The sequence below is a fragment of the Neophocaena asiaeorientalis genome, unplaced genomic scaffold, assembly GCF_003031525.2.
Source record: "Neophocaena asiaeorientalis asiaeorientalis breed wild unplaced genomic scaffold, Neophocaena_asiaeorientalis_V1.1 scaffold77, whole genome shotgun sequence".
Classification (NCBI taxonomy): Eukaryota; Metazoa; Chordata; class Mammalia; order Artiodactyla; family Phocoenidae; genus Neophocaena; species Neophocaena asiaeorientalis.
The window spans coordinates 6,024,084-6,043,165 of NW_020174645.1; the positions used below are offsets into that span (position 1 = coordinate 6,024,084).

Here is a 19,082-nt window from a genome sequence, read left to right on the forward strand (position 1 = left end):
GGCCTCCCGCGCAGGGCGATGCCGGCCTCGACCACCATCCACGTGCTGCAGCTGCTGCGGGAGCTGCTGGCCTTCGTGCTCCTCAGCTACACGGTGCTCATCGGGGCGCTGCTGCTGGCCGGCTGGACCACCTATTTCCTGGTGCTGAAGTGACAGCAGCCCAGCAGATCGCTGCTCCGCCTCCGACTTCTGTCCTGACGGACCCGCACTGCCAGATAACGAGAGAACTCTCCCGAGGTGAAGGGCCCCAGTCCAACCACCCTCCACGACGGCCGACTTGGCTCCGCCCGCTCCGCGTCCTCACACGGCCCGCCCCGCCCCACGCGGAAGCTCCGGCAGTTGTGTGTCCGGCCAGGCTGTTATAGCCGTTACCTTCAGCCTCGCCCCCTCTCTCCCTGTCTGTCCAATCCCGGCTGCGCTCTCGGGCGGGGGGCGTGGTCATGCGAAGAGGCCCTCTCACGTGGAGGCCGTGCCCCGCCCCCCCTCACGAAGTGGCGTCACTTCCGGCGTGTGCGTGTGGGGTCCGTCAGACGTGGGATGGCGGCTCTACGGAGTTGGTTGTCGCGGCGCGTAGCCTTCTTCTTCAGGTAGGGCTTCAGGTCGTGTAGGTCAGGGTCGGACAGAGGGAGGGGACACTGAGAGCGCTGCACTCAGGCCGCAGCCCCGGCCTTGCGGGCGCGCGCTTCCCTTCTCGGCCGAGAGGGTCACGGCGTCCCGCCCCTCTCGGAGGTCTGAGGACGGCCCGCCTCTGCCTCTGGCCAGAGGCCTCCCGCCTCCTCGGGCAAGCCCGGGCTTCGTGTCTCACTGACGGCTTTTCCGTTTTCCCACCTACCGAAAGCGCGTTCCCTCACCCTCGGGCTGTCTTTTGGGGGGCGCTCGGCCTGCCCGCGAAGTGACTCTCGTTGGCCCATTGAAGTCACTGGGGAGAGCGGGGGAAGAGGTCCGGGCAGGCGGCGGGTTCCCGGAGGAGGTTTTCCGTGAGGGCGGAGGAGCCCCAGGAACTTGCCTGTCTCCCCGCGGGCCCTGCTCCCTCGGCCTCTTGACGCCTGCGGGCTCCAGGGGACCATCAGAGCCCTTGCAGCCTAGGCCAGAGGGCCAGCGCTAAATCCTGCCTGCAGAAGCGTTTTATTTTGGCCTGAGTTTTTAAAAAGCTTTGAGACCACCTCTTAAACGTCCACACCTGGTAACTCTTAAACTGCGGCACCATCGGCCCGCATTCCCGCGCGGGGAGCCAAGTAGCGGTTTCTTCGAGCCCGGGCCTTTCCAGTCCACGCAGGTCCCCACAGAGCCCTGTCGTGTGGAAGGCCACCCTACGTCGTCATTTGGGTTCCAGCGGGGCCCGAGTTTGAGTCTCCAGCCCCTGCAAATATCAGTAAATTGAAGAGGCTTTTACAGGTTGGTGGTTGTGCCTTACTAGATTTGACTTCTGTTTCTAGGTACAAACGGTGTGTGCCAGTCGTGGCTAACTGTGAGAAGCGCTGTTTCTCGGAATTGATAAGACCATGGCACAAAACTGTGGCTGCTGGATTTGGGCTAACCCTGTGTGCAGTTCCTATTGCCCAGGTGGAGTACTGTCCTGTCACTCCGTGTTGTTTGTCTTTGTGTACTGTGTCCTCTTGAAGTCCCAGGTGGGCAGTGAAGCATCCGACAAGCTCTCATGGTTTTACCCCGCGCCCCTCCTCACCCGCATGTGATGGTATACTTTCTAGTGTATCGGCATCTTTTCAGAGCTGAGCAAATATAGTAATATTTCCATTTTAATAGTAGTATTTGGTAGGAACACTATGTCAGGTTGGTCAGATTGTATAAAGAGGGAAGAAAGAAAACATATTACAGTATCAACAAAATAGTCTTTCATTCAATAAAAATTTATTGGGCAACTTTTATGTGCCATACACACTGAGACCGTATGAGCAAATCAAACGAAGTTTCTGCTTTCATAAAGCTTACATTCTGGAGATACGGAAGAGGAGAAAGTGGAATGAGAGGGGGGGAGAGAGAGAGAAATAGATGAACTCAGCTCACAGAGTTAGCTCAGGACCAGAATGTGCTTTGACTTCTGTACTTTGTGGGCCATTGTAGAGCTTTGGATTTTATTATAGAAAAGAAGCCACAGAGGATTTTAACATAAGATTATTATGATCTGACATAAGTTTTTAAAGGTTGCTGTGTGGAACTAAAAAGACCAGCAGGGGTCCAGGCATGAGATGATCGCGGGCTTGGCTCAGGTGGGGGAGTGGGCTGAATGCCATCAGCAGGAGTTGCTGGTGGGTTAGGTGTGAAGTATATAACTTCGCTTCCAGTGCTTTTAAAAGGCCTAAGCAACGGAGAGAATGGTGTTGCCGTATACTGGGATGGAGGGGAATGGGTTTTGGGAGGAAGAAACCAAGAGTTCAGTTTTGGAAGTGACATCTAGGTGGAGTTGTCAAGTAGACAGTGATATGAAAGTGGTACCTTATTAAAAAACCGTTGGTTATATGCTTTATCAGGAAGAGCTAAATAAGAAATCGGCAAACCCCATTTTGGCAAAATGTTCCTGATACTTAAATGTGTGTTTATCACAGCAACAAGATTAATTCCATCTATCACAAGTATTTTCAGCATCTTCTGAGGCTCACTCATGAGCCTTTCCCTTTTTGTGCCTCACTTCAGCCCTCATCTCTGTGTACTAATGACCCTTTAACCCTAAAATCCTTACTTGAACACCAAGCCATTTTCAGTCATTGTTAGGACAGCCTTTTCTTTCTTCCTCCAAAAGATTTTTTGTGTGTTTGTCCTTTATATATTTTTTAATGTTTACCTATTTTATTTGTTTGGTTGCGCTGGGTCTTAGTTGTGGCTCCGCGGCTCCTTAGTTGCGGCACGCACATGGGATCTAGTTCCCTGACCAGAGACAGAACCCGGGCCCACTGCATTGGGAGTGCGGAGTCTTAACCACTGTGCCACCAGCAAAGTCCCCTGTGTTTGTCCTTTCTAGTTGGTATACTATTCTTAAGCCCTAGTTACCTCAGTTCTAGGCCACATGCCAGGAGCCTCTGGTTGACAGGAGCCTCTAGTCATTCTCCTGCAGGAACAGCAATGCCACTTCCCGTTCTTCAGGGCCTGCAGTGGCTCCCCGTAATGTGTTACAGAACTAAAATCCAGCAAACTCTCCTCGCACTCCAGTGCCCTAGCCAGTCTCATCTACCTTGTGCCATCCACTCCAACCAGGCTAGATTCCCGACAGCCCCTGCATACATCATATGTATTCTTTTCCTCATTGTTTCTTCTAACCCAGGACGCATGTCCATTCTAATCCTAGTTGTCTTGAGACCCAAATCCCACCTCTTTTTAAAGCCTTTCCTAGTTCCTGGCCAATAATGATTTCCCTCTCTGACCACTTATATTGTCTATTTTGATATTTGATGATAATCTGTTTGACTCCCCTGAGTCAGCAGAGCATAATGGAAACTTTGGAGTGAGAAGATTTGGTTTGAGGTCTACATGCGTACTTTTGAGGAGAGTTACATAACTATTCTGAGCTTCCGTTTCCTCATTAAAAGAGAAGTGCTAATACCTAGACTGTTGTGAGGAACAAGTAAACGTGCCTTGTAAAATGGAGAGCATTGTGAAGACACAAACTATCAGAATAGGTCAAAATTAGCTTCTCATGAGCAGAGATGATATCATTCTTTCCTTTCTAGCCCCTCAGTGCGAGGTACATAATGAATACTTACTTAGCTGATTGAATGAAATATAAATATGATAAAATTCATGATTTGTTCGTGTATCAGAGATATTTCTTGATTGCTACTTTCAACAGGCAGTGATTCAGTGTGCTTATACTTTAAATAGCAAAAAGACAACAGATGATAGAGGGATTGGTTTGTTAGTTCTGATACAATAAATCCTCTGCTATGGGAGAAAAAGGGAGAGTTAGGGATGACTTGTCATCATAGTTGCCAATATTTAATCAGGGTGGCCACCACATTCCCTTAACTCATGAGATAGTTATACTGCCCTTTTTTTTTTTTAAACATAACAGCTGAGGTCAGAGGGAAGCGTCTCCCCTCCCCTGCATCAAGACTGTACAGCTCATTCTGCAGATTTGCCCTCTCCACCATTTACTTTCTTAACTCAGCTTAATCCTTATTACCTCTCTGAAGCCTTTTCTAAGTTATTCTCATTCGATGTAGAAGTGATTGCTGTCTTACGTGTGCCCCTCCAGACTTCTTCCACAGCTCCCATGGTACTTGATTGCATTAATTTTCTAGTTTATCGTTATATCCCAAGCATTTAGCACTGTGGTAATGAATGAATCATAACTTCATGAAATTTGTTGATTATAAATACTAGCCTTTTATTTGATAAAAAGAAATACTTTGCTTTTTGGAGCAGAGAATAAGCAACAAAAGTAGGTAGAAAGCATATTCTAGAATTATTTTCATATGTTGTCTTAAATAGCGAAAATAAAGCTTGAAAAGAAAAAGTTAACACAGAAGCATCATAGTGCAGTTGCAGTGTGAGAATTACATTTTTCATTTGGCTGTCTATGATCTCAGCTTGAGCTTTAGGTTCGAAATTGACTAAAAATGTTTGTGTGTTTCAGAAACCGGAGCCTCATTCTCTTAGTAATGATGCATTAATGAGGAGGGCTGTGTCTTTGGTAACAGATAGCACCTCTACCTTTCTCTCTCAGACCACATATGCATTAATTGAAGCAATCACTGAATATACGAAGGTAAGTGTCCTCTTGTTAAGTCTTGGTCATCTAAGTCAGTGGTTAGCAAACTATGGCTCACAGATCAAATCGGGTCTGATGCCTGCATTTGTAGTTTGATTGGTACATGGTCAGGCTCGTTTTTTTGTGTATTCTCTACGACTGCTTTCGTGAGTTGAATAGTTGCAAACAGAGACTGTAGGGCCACTCTTTGGCCCTTTACAAAAAAAAGTTGGCTGAGTCCTGATCTGAATTACTGGTTTTTAGACTTTCTCCACGAACCCTTTTTATTATTCATTTTATTTTATTAAAAAAAATTTTTTTTTATTGAAGTATAGTTGATTTACAATGTTGTGTTAATTTCTACTGTACAGCAAAGTGATTCAGTTACACATATATTCTTCTTCATATTCTTTTCCATTATGGTTTATCACAGGATATTGAATATACTTCCCTGTGCTATACAGTAGGACCTTGTTGTTTATCCATTCTCTGTATAATAGTTTGCATCTGCTAATCCCAAACTCCCAATCCATCTTTCCCTCACCTCCTTATTTATTTATTTATTTTTGGCTGAGTTGGGTCTTTGTTGCTGCGCATGGGCTTTCTCTAGTTGTGGCAAGCGGGGGCTACTCTTCATTGCGGTGTGTGGGCTTCTCCTTGTGGTGGCTTCTCTTATTGCAGAGCACGGGCTCTAAGTGTGCGAGCTTCAGTAGTTGCAGCTCGCAAGCTCTAGGGCAGACTCAGTAGTTGTGGCGCACGGGCTTAGTTGCTCCGCAGCATGTGGGATCTTCCCAGACCAGGGCTTGAACCTGTGTCCCCTGTGTTGGCAGGCAGATTCTTGTGCCACCAGGGAAGCCACTGTGCCACCATGGAAGCCCCTGTTCCATTCTTTTTTATGGCTGAGTAATATTCCACTGTATATATGTACCACATCTTCTTTACCCATTCATCTGTCAGTGGACATTTAGGTTGCTTCCATATCTTGGCTACTGTAAATAGTGCTGCTGTGAACATAGGGGTGCGTGTATCTTTTTGAATTAGAGTTTTGCTTTATCCTCATTTAATGTAGGGCCCCTGCAGGTGGGACACTCACCCTCTGGGAAGGGGCTGTGGTCGGCCTCACTGTCCAGGAACCCTTTTTAAAAGAAAAATCTTAAATATAGCAGCCCAGTATATAAGACAGGGGGACCATGCTGATCTGGTTCAGTTGGGGGTACCAGGGGCTTCTGTGTGAGGACAGTTTAAAAACCACTGATCTGAGCTAATAGAGAGTATATGGATAATCAGAATCATTTTTAAAAGTCTCATTTATATGTTTCTTTACCTTCATTTTCCAGCAGCTTTATTCCCAGTTTTCTGAGTTTTCCATCTGCATTATGTTCTTTTTGTATGTCTAAATTGCTAACAAGCGTTTTTTTTTTTTTTTCGCGGTACGCGGGCCTCACTGTTGTGGCCTCTCCCGTTGCGGAGCACAGGCTCCGGACGCGCAGGCTCAGGAGCCCTGGCTCACGGACCCAGCCGCTCCGCGGCATGTGGGATCTTCCTGGACCGGGGCACGAACCCGCATCCCCTGCATTAGCAGGCGGACTCTCAACCACTGCGCCACCAGGGAAGACCGCTAAAGTCGACAAGTGGAGATACTGATGTCCTAGGATAATGCCTCTACTTCATACAATAGTGCAGGTTCAGTGAAGCAGAAGGACTGAAGAGCCAGCGTGCTACAATGTGACTTAACCTTGAGGTGTGAGTCTCACTAACCCTAATATGCCTCACTTATTTTACTCATTTATTTTATATTTGTAGGCTGTTTATACCTTAATTTCTCTGTACCGACAATACACAAGTTTACTTGGGAAAATGAATTCACAGGAGGAAGACGCAGTGTGGCAGGTGATCATAGGAGCCAGAGTTGAGGTGAGCAAAAAGTTACTTGGTGTTTCTGTTATTAGTGCTCCTGCCTCATTGTGGTTATCTAAATGATTGAATGAAGGTGTTTTACCAGTAGCTGTTTCTCTCAGTCTACTATTGAATAAGTCCATTTAAATGTGCTTAATGACGTAATGCAGAGTCATGTTGTCTGAAGTGCTTTGTTTAATTTATAGATGACTTCAAAACAGCAAGAGTACTTGAAGTTGGAAACCACCTGGATGACTGCAGTTAGTCTCTCAGAGATGGCAGCAGAAGCTGCATACCAAACCGGTAGGTTACAGTTCTTACTATGGAGGTGCTCTTGGAGTTTTCATCTAGCTGAAAAGTGAGGGATATTGTGGCTATAACTTTGTGGGAAAATGTTCCCATTTCCAATATATTAACCAATATTTCATCTGCACAAAGGAAAAATTAATGCCCTTGTAGACCAGACCCATAGAAGCTAGTTAATATCTAGAAAATGAGAAATGATAAAACTACTGTCAGCTGGAAATTTTGATTGCTTCCAAATAGGTGTTTGTTTTTTTTTGCGGTACGCAGGCCTCTCACTATTGTGGCCTCTCCCGCTGCAGAGCACAGGCTCCGGACGCGCAGGCTTAGCGGCCATGGCTCACGGACCCAGCTGCTCCGCGGCATGTGGGATCCTCCCAGACCGGGGCACGAACGCGTGTCCCCTGCATTGGCAGGCAGACTCCCAACCACTGCACCACCAGGGAGCCCTCCAAATAGGTTTTGAACATTTATTTTTTAATAACCTGGATAATTTATGAATAGTATCTATATTTCAGGCTTTGTGATAAACATTTTATAGACATTTAACCCCCATAGTTCCTTTAAAGTAGAAGTTACTGTCATCATTCCCACTTTATAGATGAAGAAACTGGCAGATAGAGGGGGTTAAGTAATTCACCCAGAGTGCTGTGGTACACAGTAAGTAAGCAGCCAAACTGGGATTCAGCAAAGTAGGTCAGATTCTAAAGCCTTTGCCCCTGGTAGCCAGGGCTTCATCCTCTGTGCCTTGGTGCCTGAGTTTAGAAAATGCAGTTATTCGTTCACCAGGTGTTTTTAAACCATCACTGTCCATCCAGTGGGCTTGAGCTGAATGGTTTTCTAATTAAATGTATTTGAGGGAACCCCTCATTTGACATCTTACCTGGTTGGGCCCAAACTATGTCACCACAGAAGTTCTTATTAGGAAACTGGTTTGTTAAAGTGCTATTGTTTTCTGAAATCTTAAAGATATAAAAGATTTTTTAAGTAAAACCAAAAAATTCTTAGTTAACTAATGCCCCAGGGAATAAGAGATTCTGAAAACAGGATTGGGATGAACAGCGAAACAGAAGTATAAAAGTAGCATTTTAGTAGTGGCACACCAAAGGTGGGAGCAGGGTTTCCAGGTGCAGTGAACAGGGAGGTTTGCTGAGGGTTCTACAGCAGGAACAGTCCCAGGCAGCCCTCACCACTCACTAGGCTTAGATCTAGTAGGAGAAAAGAGAGAGAGTAAATTATAAGCATTATCTGAAAAAAGACATTTTCCCAGAACTGATTGAAAGGGCTCACAAAGGTTCTGAACAGAATTTAAAATATAAATATATCTCATATGGTAAAAAAAAAAAAAAGAAGAAAACTATACAAAGAAAAATCCTAAAAACTATAAGAAAAAACAGTTACTTACAAAGGAAGTATAATCAGACATTAATCTTCTTATCTGCAACCCTAGATGCAAGATGACAAAAAATAACCAGCTATCTTTAAAATGTGAGAATAAAAGATGTTTTCAGACATAAAGACTCAGCTTACCACCTGCTTATACTTTCTGGAAAAACTACTCTGTAAAGAAAAATTAGTTTAGAAAGAAGCAACTGAGATAGATACAAAACTAATGAAGAAAATTTAGTAAAACTTGTCAAAAGCTCTGAGTGTTCTTTTTTAAAATAAATTTATTTATTTATTTTTGGCTGTGTTGGGTCTTCGTTGCTGTGCACAGGCTTTCTCTAGTTGAGGGGGGCTACTCTTTGTTGCAGTGCACAGGCTTCTCATTGCTGTGGCTTCTCTCATGGAGCATGGGCTGTAGGCATGCAGGCTTGAGTAGTTGTGGCGCACAGGCTTAGTTGCTCTGCAGCATGTGGAATCTTCTTGGGCCAGGGACTGAACTGTGTCCCCTGCATTGGCAGGCAGATTCTCAACCACTGTGCCACCAGGGAAGCCCCCTGAGTGTTAAACTTTTAAGTAATCAAATCAGTTTGGGGAAGAAGTGAAAGCATGCTAAGCTTTCTTGCTCGAGAAGAGAGACAATGGCTTAACATTAGACATTGTTAAACACTTCAAAAAGAATTGGGGTGGGGGGAGTGGCTTCACTGGTAGCACAGTGGTTGAGAGTCCACCTGCCAATGCAGGGGACACAGGTTCGTGCCCCAGTCCGGGAGGATCCCACGTGCCACGGAGCAGCTGGGCCTGTGAGCTATGGCTGCTGGGCCTGCGCGTCTGGAGCCTGTGCTCCGCAACAGGAGAGGCCACAACAGTGAGAGGCCTGCGTACCGCAAAAAAAAAGGGGGGGGGGAGTTGATAAAATTCAGTTAAGGCAGGAAAGGTTTAAGAAATAAAGCCTGTTAATTAGAAAATGCAAAGTAAAATAGAACACATTCAAATATCAGTAATCACAATAAGAATAAATTTACATATTAAATACTTTCTGAATGTATTAAAAAATAATTCTAGCTAAAACTGTTTACAGAGGCACATCTAAAACAAAAACGCATAGGAAGGTTTAGAATTTTAAGATAAACTGAACCATTACTAACAAAAGGAAATCTACCTCAAAAAAGGTGGCAGAGCAATGTCAGAATCAGAAGGGGGATTCAAGACAAAAAGCATTAAAAGGGACAGAACAATTCATCAAGACATCATGAAGTGTGTGTCTAATGAGGCAAAAACTGACAGATTTACAAGGAGAAATGGAGCTTTATACACATCTCAGGCTCACAGGTCAAGACCAAAACAAAACTATTAAGTGTTGGAACAGAATGAGTTTTAAAAGCTTAACCAAATGCATATACTGAATACAAAATTTTGTCCTCCCCCCCAAAAAAATTCTCTTCAAATTCAAATAGTATACAACATGTACAAAAATTGATTTTTATGCCAAGTGACAAAGACTCAGCAAATTACTTGATACCCCGCTTCCTCACCAAAAATCAAAATGGAAATTTAACCCATACAACTCAATATCAAAAGAAACCCCTGATTTAAAAATGGAAGGATCTGAATAGACATTTTCCAAAGACAACATACAGATGGCCAATGGATGCATGAAAAGATGCTCGACATCGCTAATCATCAGAGAAATGCAAATCAAAACCACAATGAGATATATCACCTCACCTGTCAGAATGGCTATCATAAAAAGATCATAAATAACAAATGTCGGTGAGAATGTGGAGAAAAGGGAACCCTAGTACGCTGTTAGTAGTAATGTAAAATGGTGCAGCCACTGTGATAAACAGTATGGAGGTTCCTCAAAAAATAAAATAAACCCACACACCTATGGTCAACCAATCTATGACAAAGGAGGCAAGAATATGCAATGGCGAAAAGACAGTCTCTTTTCAATAAGTGGTGCTGGGAAAACTGGACAGCTACCTGTGAAAGAATGAAATTAGAACACTCTCTAACACCATACACAAAAATAAACTCAAAATGGATTAAAGACCTAAATGTAAGGCCAGACACTATAAAACTCTTAGAGGAAAACAGGCAGAACACTGACATAAATCACAGTAATACCTTTTTTGATCCACCTCCTAGAGTAATGAAAATAAAAATAAACAAATGGATCCTAATTAAACTTAAAAGCTTTTGCACAGCAAGGGAAACCATAAACAAAACAAAAAGACAACCTATAGAATGGGAGAAAATATTTGCAAACGAAGTGCCCAACACGAAGTGCCCAACAAGGGATTAATCTCCAAAATATACAAACAGTTCATGCAGCCCAGTAACAGAAAAACAAACAATCCAATCAAAATATGGGCAGAAGATCTAAATAAACATTTTGCCAAAGAAGACATACAGATGGCCAAGAAGCACATTAGAAGATGTCAATATCACTAATTATTAGAGAAATGCAAATCAAAACTGCAATGAGGTGTCACCTCACACCGGTCAGAATGGCCATCATCAAAAAATCTACAAACAAATACTGGAAAGGGTGTAGAGAAAAGGGAACCCTCCTACACTGTGGGTGGGAACGTAAATTGGTACAACCATTGTGGAGAACAGTATGGAGTTTCCTTAAAATCTGAAAATAGAACTACCATATGATCCAGCAATCCCGCTCCTGGGCATATATCCAAAGAAAACCATCATTTGAAAAGATGCACGCACCCCAGTGTTCACTACAGCACTATGTACAGTAGCCAAGATTTGGAAGCAACCTAAATGTCCATTTACAGAAGAGTGGATAGAGAAGATGTGCTACATATATACAATGGAATATTAGCCATAAAAAAGAACAAAATAATGCCATTTGCAGCAACATGGGTGGACCTAGAGATAGTCGTACTGAGTGAAGTAAGTTGGAGAAAGACAAATATGATATCGCTTATCTGTGGAACCAAAGAAAAAAAATGATACAAATGAACTTATTTACAAAACAGAAATAGAGTCACAGATGTAGAAAACAAACTAATGGTTATGGGGGGGAAAGGGTGGGGGGATGGATAAATTGAGAGATTGGGATTGACACATATACACTACTATGTATAAAATAGATAATTAATGAGGACCTACTGTATAGCACAGGGAACTCAATACTCTGTAATGACCTATATGGGAAAATAATCTAAAAAAGAGTGGATATACATATATGTATAACTGATACACCTTACTGTACACCTAAAACTAACGAATCAACTATACTCCAATAAAAATTTTTTTAAAAGACGGTAAAAATAAACTGAAAATACTGGGAATTCCCTGGTGGTCCAGTGTTTAGGACTCTGCATTTTCATTGCTGAGGGCACGGGTTCAATCCCTGGTTGGGGAACTAAGATCCCACAAGCAGAGCAGCACAGCAAAAAAAAAAAAAAAGAGGAAAAAAAAAATAGAACCACCATATGTTCCAGCAATTCCTTTCCACTCCTGGGTATATCTCTGAAGAAAATGAAACTGTGAATTCAAAAATATATGCACCCCAATGTTTACAGCAGCATTATTTACAATAGCCAAGATTTGGAAGCAACCTAAGTGTCCATCAACAGATGAATGGATAAAGATGTGGTGTATATATACAGTGGAACACTACTCAGCCATAAAAGAATGAAATTTTGCCATTTGCAACAACATGGATGGACTTGCAAGGTTTAGTCTTAGTGAAATAAGTCAGACACAAAGACAAATACTGTATATCACTTATATGTGGAATCTAAAAAATAAACTAGTGAATATAACAAAACAGACTCACAGAGAACAAACTAGTGGTTACCAGTGGGGAGAGGATGAAGAGGTATAAACTACTATGTATTAAATAAATAAGCTGCAAGGATATACTGAACAGAAAACATAGCCAGTATTTTATAGTAACTATAAATGGATTAGAACCTTTAAAAATTGTGAATAACTATGTTGTACACCTAAAACTTACACACTATTGTAAATCAACTATACCTCAATAAAGAAAAATGGAAATTTAGAAGTATTTAGAACTGTCATAAGTCTTGTATATAGCAGACCCAGAGAGTTGTATACAAAGTAGCTCTTAAATAGAAATTGACCCTTATTTAAAGGCACATGTCATAAATAAAAAGAACAGCAGCCATAAGTGACAGGTAATGTTCACTGTACTAAGAAGAACTGAAAATAAACTTTGAACCCAGTAAGTTAGAGAAAGCAAAATAAATTCAGACAATGTGGAATAAAAGAAAAGGTATAAGAAGACTAAAAATATATAGGGACTTCCCTGGTGGTGCAGTGGTTAAGAATCCACCTGCCAATGCAGGGGACACGGGTTCGAGCCCTGGTCTGGGAAGATGCCACATGCCACGGAGCACCTAGACCCGTGCACCACAACTACTGAGCCTGTGCTCTAGAGCCCGTGAGCCACAACTGCTGAGACTGCGTGCCACAGCTACTGAAGCCTGCACGCCTAGAGCCCGTGCTCCGCAACAAGAGAAGCCACCGCAATGAGAAGCCCACACACCACAATGAAGAGCAGCCCCCGCTTGCCACAATTAGAGAAAGCCTGTGTGCAGCAACAAAGACACAACGCAGCCAAAAATAAATAGTCAAAAAGGCAAACTCTGGTTCCTTGAAAAGAACTTAAAAATTAGGTTTGAAAAAAAAAAATTAGGTTTGGCAAGTATAACTTTTTAGAGAGCAAAAGTAACATCAGAAGGAGCTATTAGAGATATGGAGGGTTTTTTTAATCATACGAGAATATTATGATCTTTATGTAAATCCTGAGTTGGCCCAAGAAGTAAAGAATCCAAGTAAGATCAGTAACCACAAAAGTTGAAATAGTATTCACAAAGAATCTGTTCCCCCAAAGTAGACACTAAGCCCAGGCAGTTTTGTGGGAGAGTTTTATTAAATCTTCAAGAAACATAATTCCTGTGTTACAGAAAGTGTACCAAAAAATGATGACAAGCCTCCCAACTATTATAATTGTCTAAAACCAGCATAGGCCTGATCCCAAACTGGACTTGCCCAGCACCAGAACAAAAAAACTATAGTTCAGTATCACTTATGAATATAGATATAAATCACATATAGCCATTTATCTTCAAAATAAAATGATAATTCAATATTAAAAAAACCTATCAAGAGAACATAGACACAACATTCTCTGACATAAATCATAGCAATGTTTTCTTAGGTCAGTCTCCCAAGGCAATGGAAATAAAAACAAAAGTAAACAAATGGGACTTAATCAAATTTAAAAGCTTTTGTACAGCAAAGGAAACCATAAACAAAACAAAAAGACAGCCTACACAGTGGTAGAAAATATTTGCAAACAACGTGACTAACAAGGGCTTAATTTCCAAAATATGTAAACAGCTCCTACAACTCAACGACAAAAAAGCAAACAACCCAATCGAAAAATGGGCAGAACATTGAATCAGACATTTCTCCAAAGAAGAAATACATACAGCCAATAGACACATGAAAAGATGCTCAACATCGCTAATTATTAGATAAATGTAAATCAAAACTACAATGAGGTACCACCCCACACCAGTCAGAATGGCCATCAATAAAAAGTCTACAAATAACAAATGCCAGAGAGGGTGTGGAGAAAAGGGAACCCTCCTACACTGGTGGTGGGATTCCGTAAGTTGGTGCAGCCACTGTGGAAAACTGTATGGAAGTTCCTCAGAAAGCTAAAAATAGAGTCGCCATATGATCCAGCAATCCCACTCCTGGGCATGTATCTGGACAAAACTATAATTCAAAAAATACATGCACCCCTATGTTCACAGCAGCACTATTCACAATAGCCAAGACATGGAAACAACTTAAATCTCCATTGACAGATGAGTGGATAAAGATGATGTACATATATACAATGGAATACTACTCAACCATAAAAAGGAACGAAATAATGCCATTTGCAGCAACATGGATGCGACTAGAGATTATCATACTAGGTGAAGTAAGTCAGAGAAAGACAAATACCGTATGATACCACTTATATGTGGAATCCAAAATATGACAAATGAACTTATCTATGAAACAGAAACAAAATCAGGGACATAGAGAACAGACTGGTGGTTGCCGAGGGCATTAGGGGAGGGATGGAGTGGGAGGCTGGGGTTAGCAGATGTAAGCTTTTATATATAGGATGGATAAACAACAAGGTCCTACTGTATAGCACAAGGAACTCTATTCAATATCTTATGATAAACCATAATGGAAAAGAATGTTAAAAAAAAGAATGCATATATGTGTGTAACTGAGTCACTTTGCTGTGCAGCAGTAACTAACACAACATTGTATATCAACTACATTTCAATAAAAATAAAATTTAAAAAATCTACATATAGCAAAACAAAAACCCTATCAACATTTAATTCACTACCTGGGATTATCTACAGTAGATTATAGGAGAAAAGCCACTTGTGTAATCACATCAGTGTATGCCCCAGAAGCCTTCAGTAAAATGTAGTGCCCACTTCCGATTTAAATCTGAGTACAGTTATAGAATGTTCTAAACATGATGGTTAAATAATCCTATTTCATAGTGAAATGTGAGAAGCATTTCCATCAACGTCAGAAATAAAAGGACACCTGCTATCCTCCACTGTCTTTCTACATTGTACTAAAGGTTCTCATTAATGCAATAACATAGAAAAGAACTGCTTGAATGTTCTGTAGATGAATTAATAAATACGGATATCTATATTATGAAATACACTAGCAGCGGGTAAAATGATAGCGCTCAAAAACAAAATTGCAAAATATGTTCAATAAATACTGTTTGTGCCATTATGTAGATTTAGTCATAAAATTTTTTTCTGTGTATTCCATATGAATGTAGGAACTTTTTAAAAAAAGATCTAATTGGCTTTATTCAACAGTTCATGAATTGGACAGCAGCCCATCTAGTAAATAGATGAAATGTTGCTTTATAGTAACATTTTAAAGGATGAGGAAGGTGCCCTTTAAAATTCTAAAAGATGTTATCTCTGAAGATTGGGTAAGGTGAGGAAAGAGATGTTTGACAATTTTATTAGTGATCTCTTCATTTGTCAAAAAGAAATGTACAGTTAAAAAAATTAAAATCTTAAAACGTCTATACTAAGAGCTGAGTAGCTATAAAGATGATTGTGGGAATTGCATTTGATAACTATAACAATGATGGCTGCTGAGAGCTGGAGGAAAATGCCAGGGTTTTGACAATAAAGAGTAAAATGCAGACCTGGATGTGGAGGGTAGAGGGTTCTCTGCTTTGCAGGGAGGGCAGGGGAAGTGGCCCCAAGAAAGGCTCAGATGACAACCACAGAGCCCCCAGGCTTTCCTTGTGTCCACTCAGCATAAGTGGCCTATCTTTTGGCAGGAGCGGACCAGGCCTCTATAACCGCCAGGAGTCATATCCAGCTGGTGAGATCGCAGGTGCAGGAGGTGCGCCAGCTTTCCCAGAAAGCAGAAACCAAGTTGGCAGAAGCACAGACAGAAGAACTCCGACAGAAAACACAGGAGGAAGGGGATGAGAGGGCTGAGCTGGAGCAGGAGGCCTACCTGCGTGAGGATTGAGGGCCTGAGCTGCTGCCCACGTCTGCCCACTCGGCCTGGGGAAAGCAAGGGCAGACGCCATCCAGCCCCAGGTCAGCACAGCTTTCTCTGCGCACAGAGGCATGGCAGGCAGGTCCTGCCCTGGCCCATCAGACCAGAGGTCATTGTGAGCTGTGAGTGCCTGACCCCTATCTCCACGGTCTCAGGCTTCTACTGGACCTGGTTCTTAGCCCTGCAGCCTGCAGGGCACTGCACCCCGTTTAACATTTCACCCTGCTCAGCAGAGCTGCCCTCTCACGCATCGATCTTTTTACCTCCCACCCAGAGCATCTCACCAACCTGGCCAGAGAGAAGGGGCCTTCTCTGTCATGTCCACTAGTAGCTGTTAAACCTCAGTTTCCCATCTACATTTTCAAATATGACTTAGTATTTGCTCCCTCCATAGGGATGTGAGTTTTTTGGGGAAAGGGGAGCCTGTGTGTTTGTAAGATTTCTTTTTGGTAAGTGTTTCTAATGCCTTCTGTGACCTGGCCCCATTGCCCTGTAAGGACAACTCAGGCCAAGGAGCCAAAAGCCCAAAAGCCCAAAAGCCCAGGGACTGGATGCAGAGTGTTTACCTGGTGCTCTTAACAGGACTTATTCCAACACACACTTCTCGTTTCCTTTTTTCCTTGGAGTTTCTCTGTTGTATCTAAAGGAGAATAATTTTTTTTTGCATTTAAAAAAGATGTTTGTGTGTGTCTTTTGGAACCCTAGGCAGCCTCCCTCCTTCACCACCCTCTCCAGACTGGAAGAGCCCCAAGGGGCTCCAGGAGTCCCCCCCATGGAGTGATGGCAGCATTTGCCCATTTAACACATACTGGGACAAGTTAGCCAGGTTTCAGTGTTTTAATCAGAGTTAGCAAGGTTTGGGAGGAGGTTACAAAAACAAAGTCAGCATTTCTTATAGACCCATCAAGGGCCAGGTTTCAGGGTTCTCGATTTCTCATCATGATTGCAAAATTAAGTCTACTCGCTCAACCCACCCCTCGAAGCTGGGACAAGGGGGCAGCTGCACACTTGAGCCCCTCATCTGTTACCAGTGCCCACATGGTCCACATCTCCAGGGGGCTGAGGCGGTGCACCAGAAGGAGCCCTCTGTACAGGCAGGGGTCCCGAGGGTCCAGGGGCCGCCGTATTCCAAATGTCTTGAAGCCAGCATGGTGCATGGGGCTCACCCCCAGCTTTTTCAGGCACATCCCCACAAAGACGTCATCAATGGGGAAGAGTTCAGCCTCTTCCACGGCTGCTTGGAGGTGCTGCACAGTGGCTCTGGACATGACATACCCTCCACCCCCAGCATAGGGTGGGTAGTGGTGGGCCCTATACATGGAGGGTGGGATGAAATATTTGACCTTGGTGTTCCTGTTGGGCAGGGCCTGGCGGATGACATCTCCCACCAGTAGGTCCTGGGCTGGGTCCCAGCCATCCAGGAACTCCAACACATTGGGGACATGGACAAAGACATCATCATCTCCCTTTAGCATGAAATGGGCCTGGGAGCAGACAGCTGCCACCCAGCGCTGCAAGTGCAGCTCCTTGAGTGTCAGGTTGAAAAAGTCCTCAGCAAAGTCCCACTGTAGGATATCATCAAACTCCCGACTCTCGTAGGCCAGCAGCTGGGCTGGGGGCGCAGATCCCGCCACCCCCAGGAGGAACACCAGCTTCAGCTGCCGGCCCTTAGCCCAGCTTCCTGCGCGGCCCCACGTGCTGCGGATGGCCGCACGCCGCTCCACATGGCCAGGCTGTGACTTGATGGCCAGGAGCAGAAAGGTGTCCTCGGCACAGCCCGAAGGCTGCAGCAAGATGGAGAAGTTGCGGCAGTGACGATAGGTCAAGAAGAGGCGGTGACGGTTAGGCAGGAACAGGGAGGCATTGGCCACCGTGTGGTTGGGTGGACACTGGCTGCGCCGGGGCCCTGGGGGAGCCCAGAAGGGCTGTCGGGCCATGGGGCCCCCCGCTGGGTGGGCCTCCTTCTTCAGGAAGAACAGGCAGCTGAGCAGCAGCACAGCAAGGCTGTACAGGACCAGCCAGCCTACCCTGCGGAACATGGCAGGGCCTGCAAGGAGAGAGCCGGTGAGCGGACTGAGCCCGGCGCCGGCCCGGCCTCCACCTCCCGGTCCCAAGAGCAACCCACGGCCCAGCAGCTAGGTCCTTTTATTTATCTTCTACAGCATGTCCTCCGGCTCTTTCCAGAGTCCCTCTCCCAGAGGACAGACCAAACACACCTGCTATGCCAGCCCTCGCTTCCCTTCCGCTGTCATCAGGGGACTCTTGGGTCAACTTTTTCTCCAAAAGGACTTGCAGCCACTTTAAAACTGAGGTACCACAAGTGTTTTCAGCATTTCCCACGGAACTCAAGTACCTAATGAGCTTTAGTGAAAATGGCACAGCTTATTCCCCCAAAAAAACAAAGTCTAGCGTGGTGGCAGGCCCTGCGTTTCATGTCTCAGCGATGATAGCCCCTGGCACTGCCCTTAGGGAGTTTGCTCCTCCAGGGAGAGGAAACCACTGCAGGGCGGCAGCAGGTGGCGGAAGCCACCACAGAACACACCCAGTTAACACATACTGGTACAAGGTTTGCCTGAAGTAGTTTGGGTTTCCTGGGGAGTCGTTTAAATGGAGCTTTAGGAAAAAAACAAAAAACAACACGCACGGGAAGAGCATGAAAGCAAATAGGAAAGCCATAGACTTGTACCAGGATGGCTCCCCTGCGGCCACCCCTCACCAGTTCTACCGCTTACTGAGTTCTGGTTTTCTCTCAGCAAGTCTCCCAGCAATACAAAGAGAAAGCTGAGAAATGGTAACTTAGTACAGTAACCTGCCCAAGAGCCACAGTAGCCAGCCATCAGTCCCCTCCTCGTCCCCTCCCCCTGCCGTGTCCTGGTCCAGCTGGCCATCACTTCCATCCGGTCTACCCGCATTAGCCTCATCCCGGTTGTCCCTGCCGCCACTGCCACAAAAGCATCTCTTCTAGCTGCCAGGGATGCAGTGGCAGGCAAGACAGACAGGTCCCAGCTCTCACAAAGAGACCGAGAAACCAGTACGAACTTCAGGGAGTGCGGAGAAGAAATTAAAGCAGTGTGATGGAATAGAGTGACCGGAGAGGCTCTTTGAGCGCACGGTAGTTTAGAAAGCCCTCCCTGAAAAAGAACACTTGAGCAAGACCTGAACAAGATAAGGG

The 19,082-nt window shown here is 44.2% G+C and overlaps 2 protein-coding genes across 3 annotated transcripts in view; one reads left to right on the forward strand and one right to left on the reverse strand.

Moving 5' to 3' along the window:
* Window positions 1-490: 490 nt before the first annotated feature.
* Window positions 491-16,508, forward strand: DIABLO (diablo IAP-binding mitochondrial protein). The gene is made up of 6 exons (XM_024758548.1): window positions 491-587; window positions 1,437-1,563; window positions 4,589-4,720; window positions 6,506-6,616; window positions 6,805-6,901; window positions 15,684-16,508. The coding sequence occupies exons 1-6, from the start codon at window positions 538-540 to the stop codon at window positions 15,878-15,880; spliced, it is 714 nt and encodes a 237-aa protein (XP_024614316.1). The 5' UTR covers window positions 491-537; the 3' UTR covers window positions 15,881-16,508.
* A 225-nt stretch (window positions 16,509-16,733) lies between these two features.
* B3GNT4 (UDP-GlcNAc:betaGal beta-1,3-N-acetylglucosaminyltransferase 4) overlaps window positions 16,734-19,082 on the reverse strand; it is a 4,076-nt gene continuing 1,727 nt past the window's right edge. For both annotated transcript variants that reach the window (XM_024758546.1, XM_024758547.1), the window contains exon 2: window positions 16,734-17,957. In XM_024758546.1, coding sequence (XP_024614314.1) covers window positions 16,876-17,949 — 1,074 coding nt within the window. In that variant the 5' untranslated portion in view covers window positions 17,950-17,957 and the 3' untranslated portion in view covers window positions 16,734-16,875. The remainder of the gene's footprint in view (window positions 17,958-19,082) is intronic.

Coding starts and splice junctions, on each gene's coding strand:
- DIABLO (XM_024758548.1), top strand. CDS start 538: ATGGCGGCTCTACGGAGTTGGTTGTCGCGGCGCGTAGCCTTCTTCTTC. Junction 588..1,436: donor CGCGTAGCCTTCTTCTTCAG/GTAGGGCTTCAG, acceptor TTCTGTTTCTAG/GTACAAACGGTGTGTGCCAG. Junction 1,564..4,588: donor GTGCAGTTCCTATTGCCCAG/GTGGAGTACTGT, acceptor TGTGTGTTTCAG/AAACCGGAGCCTCATTCTCT.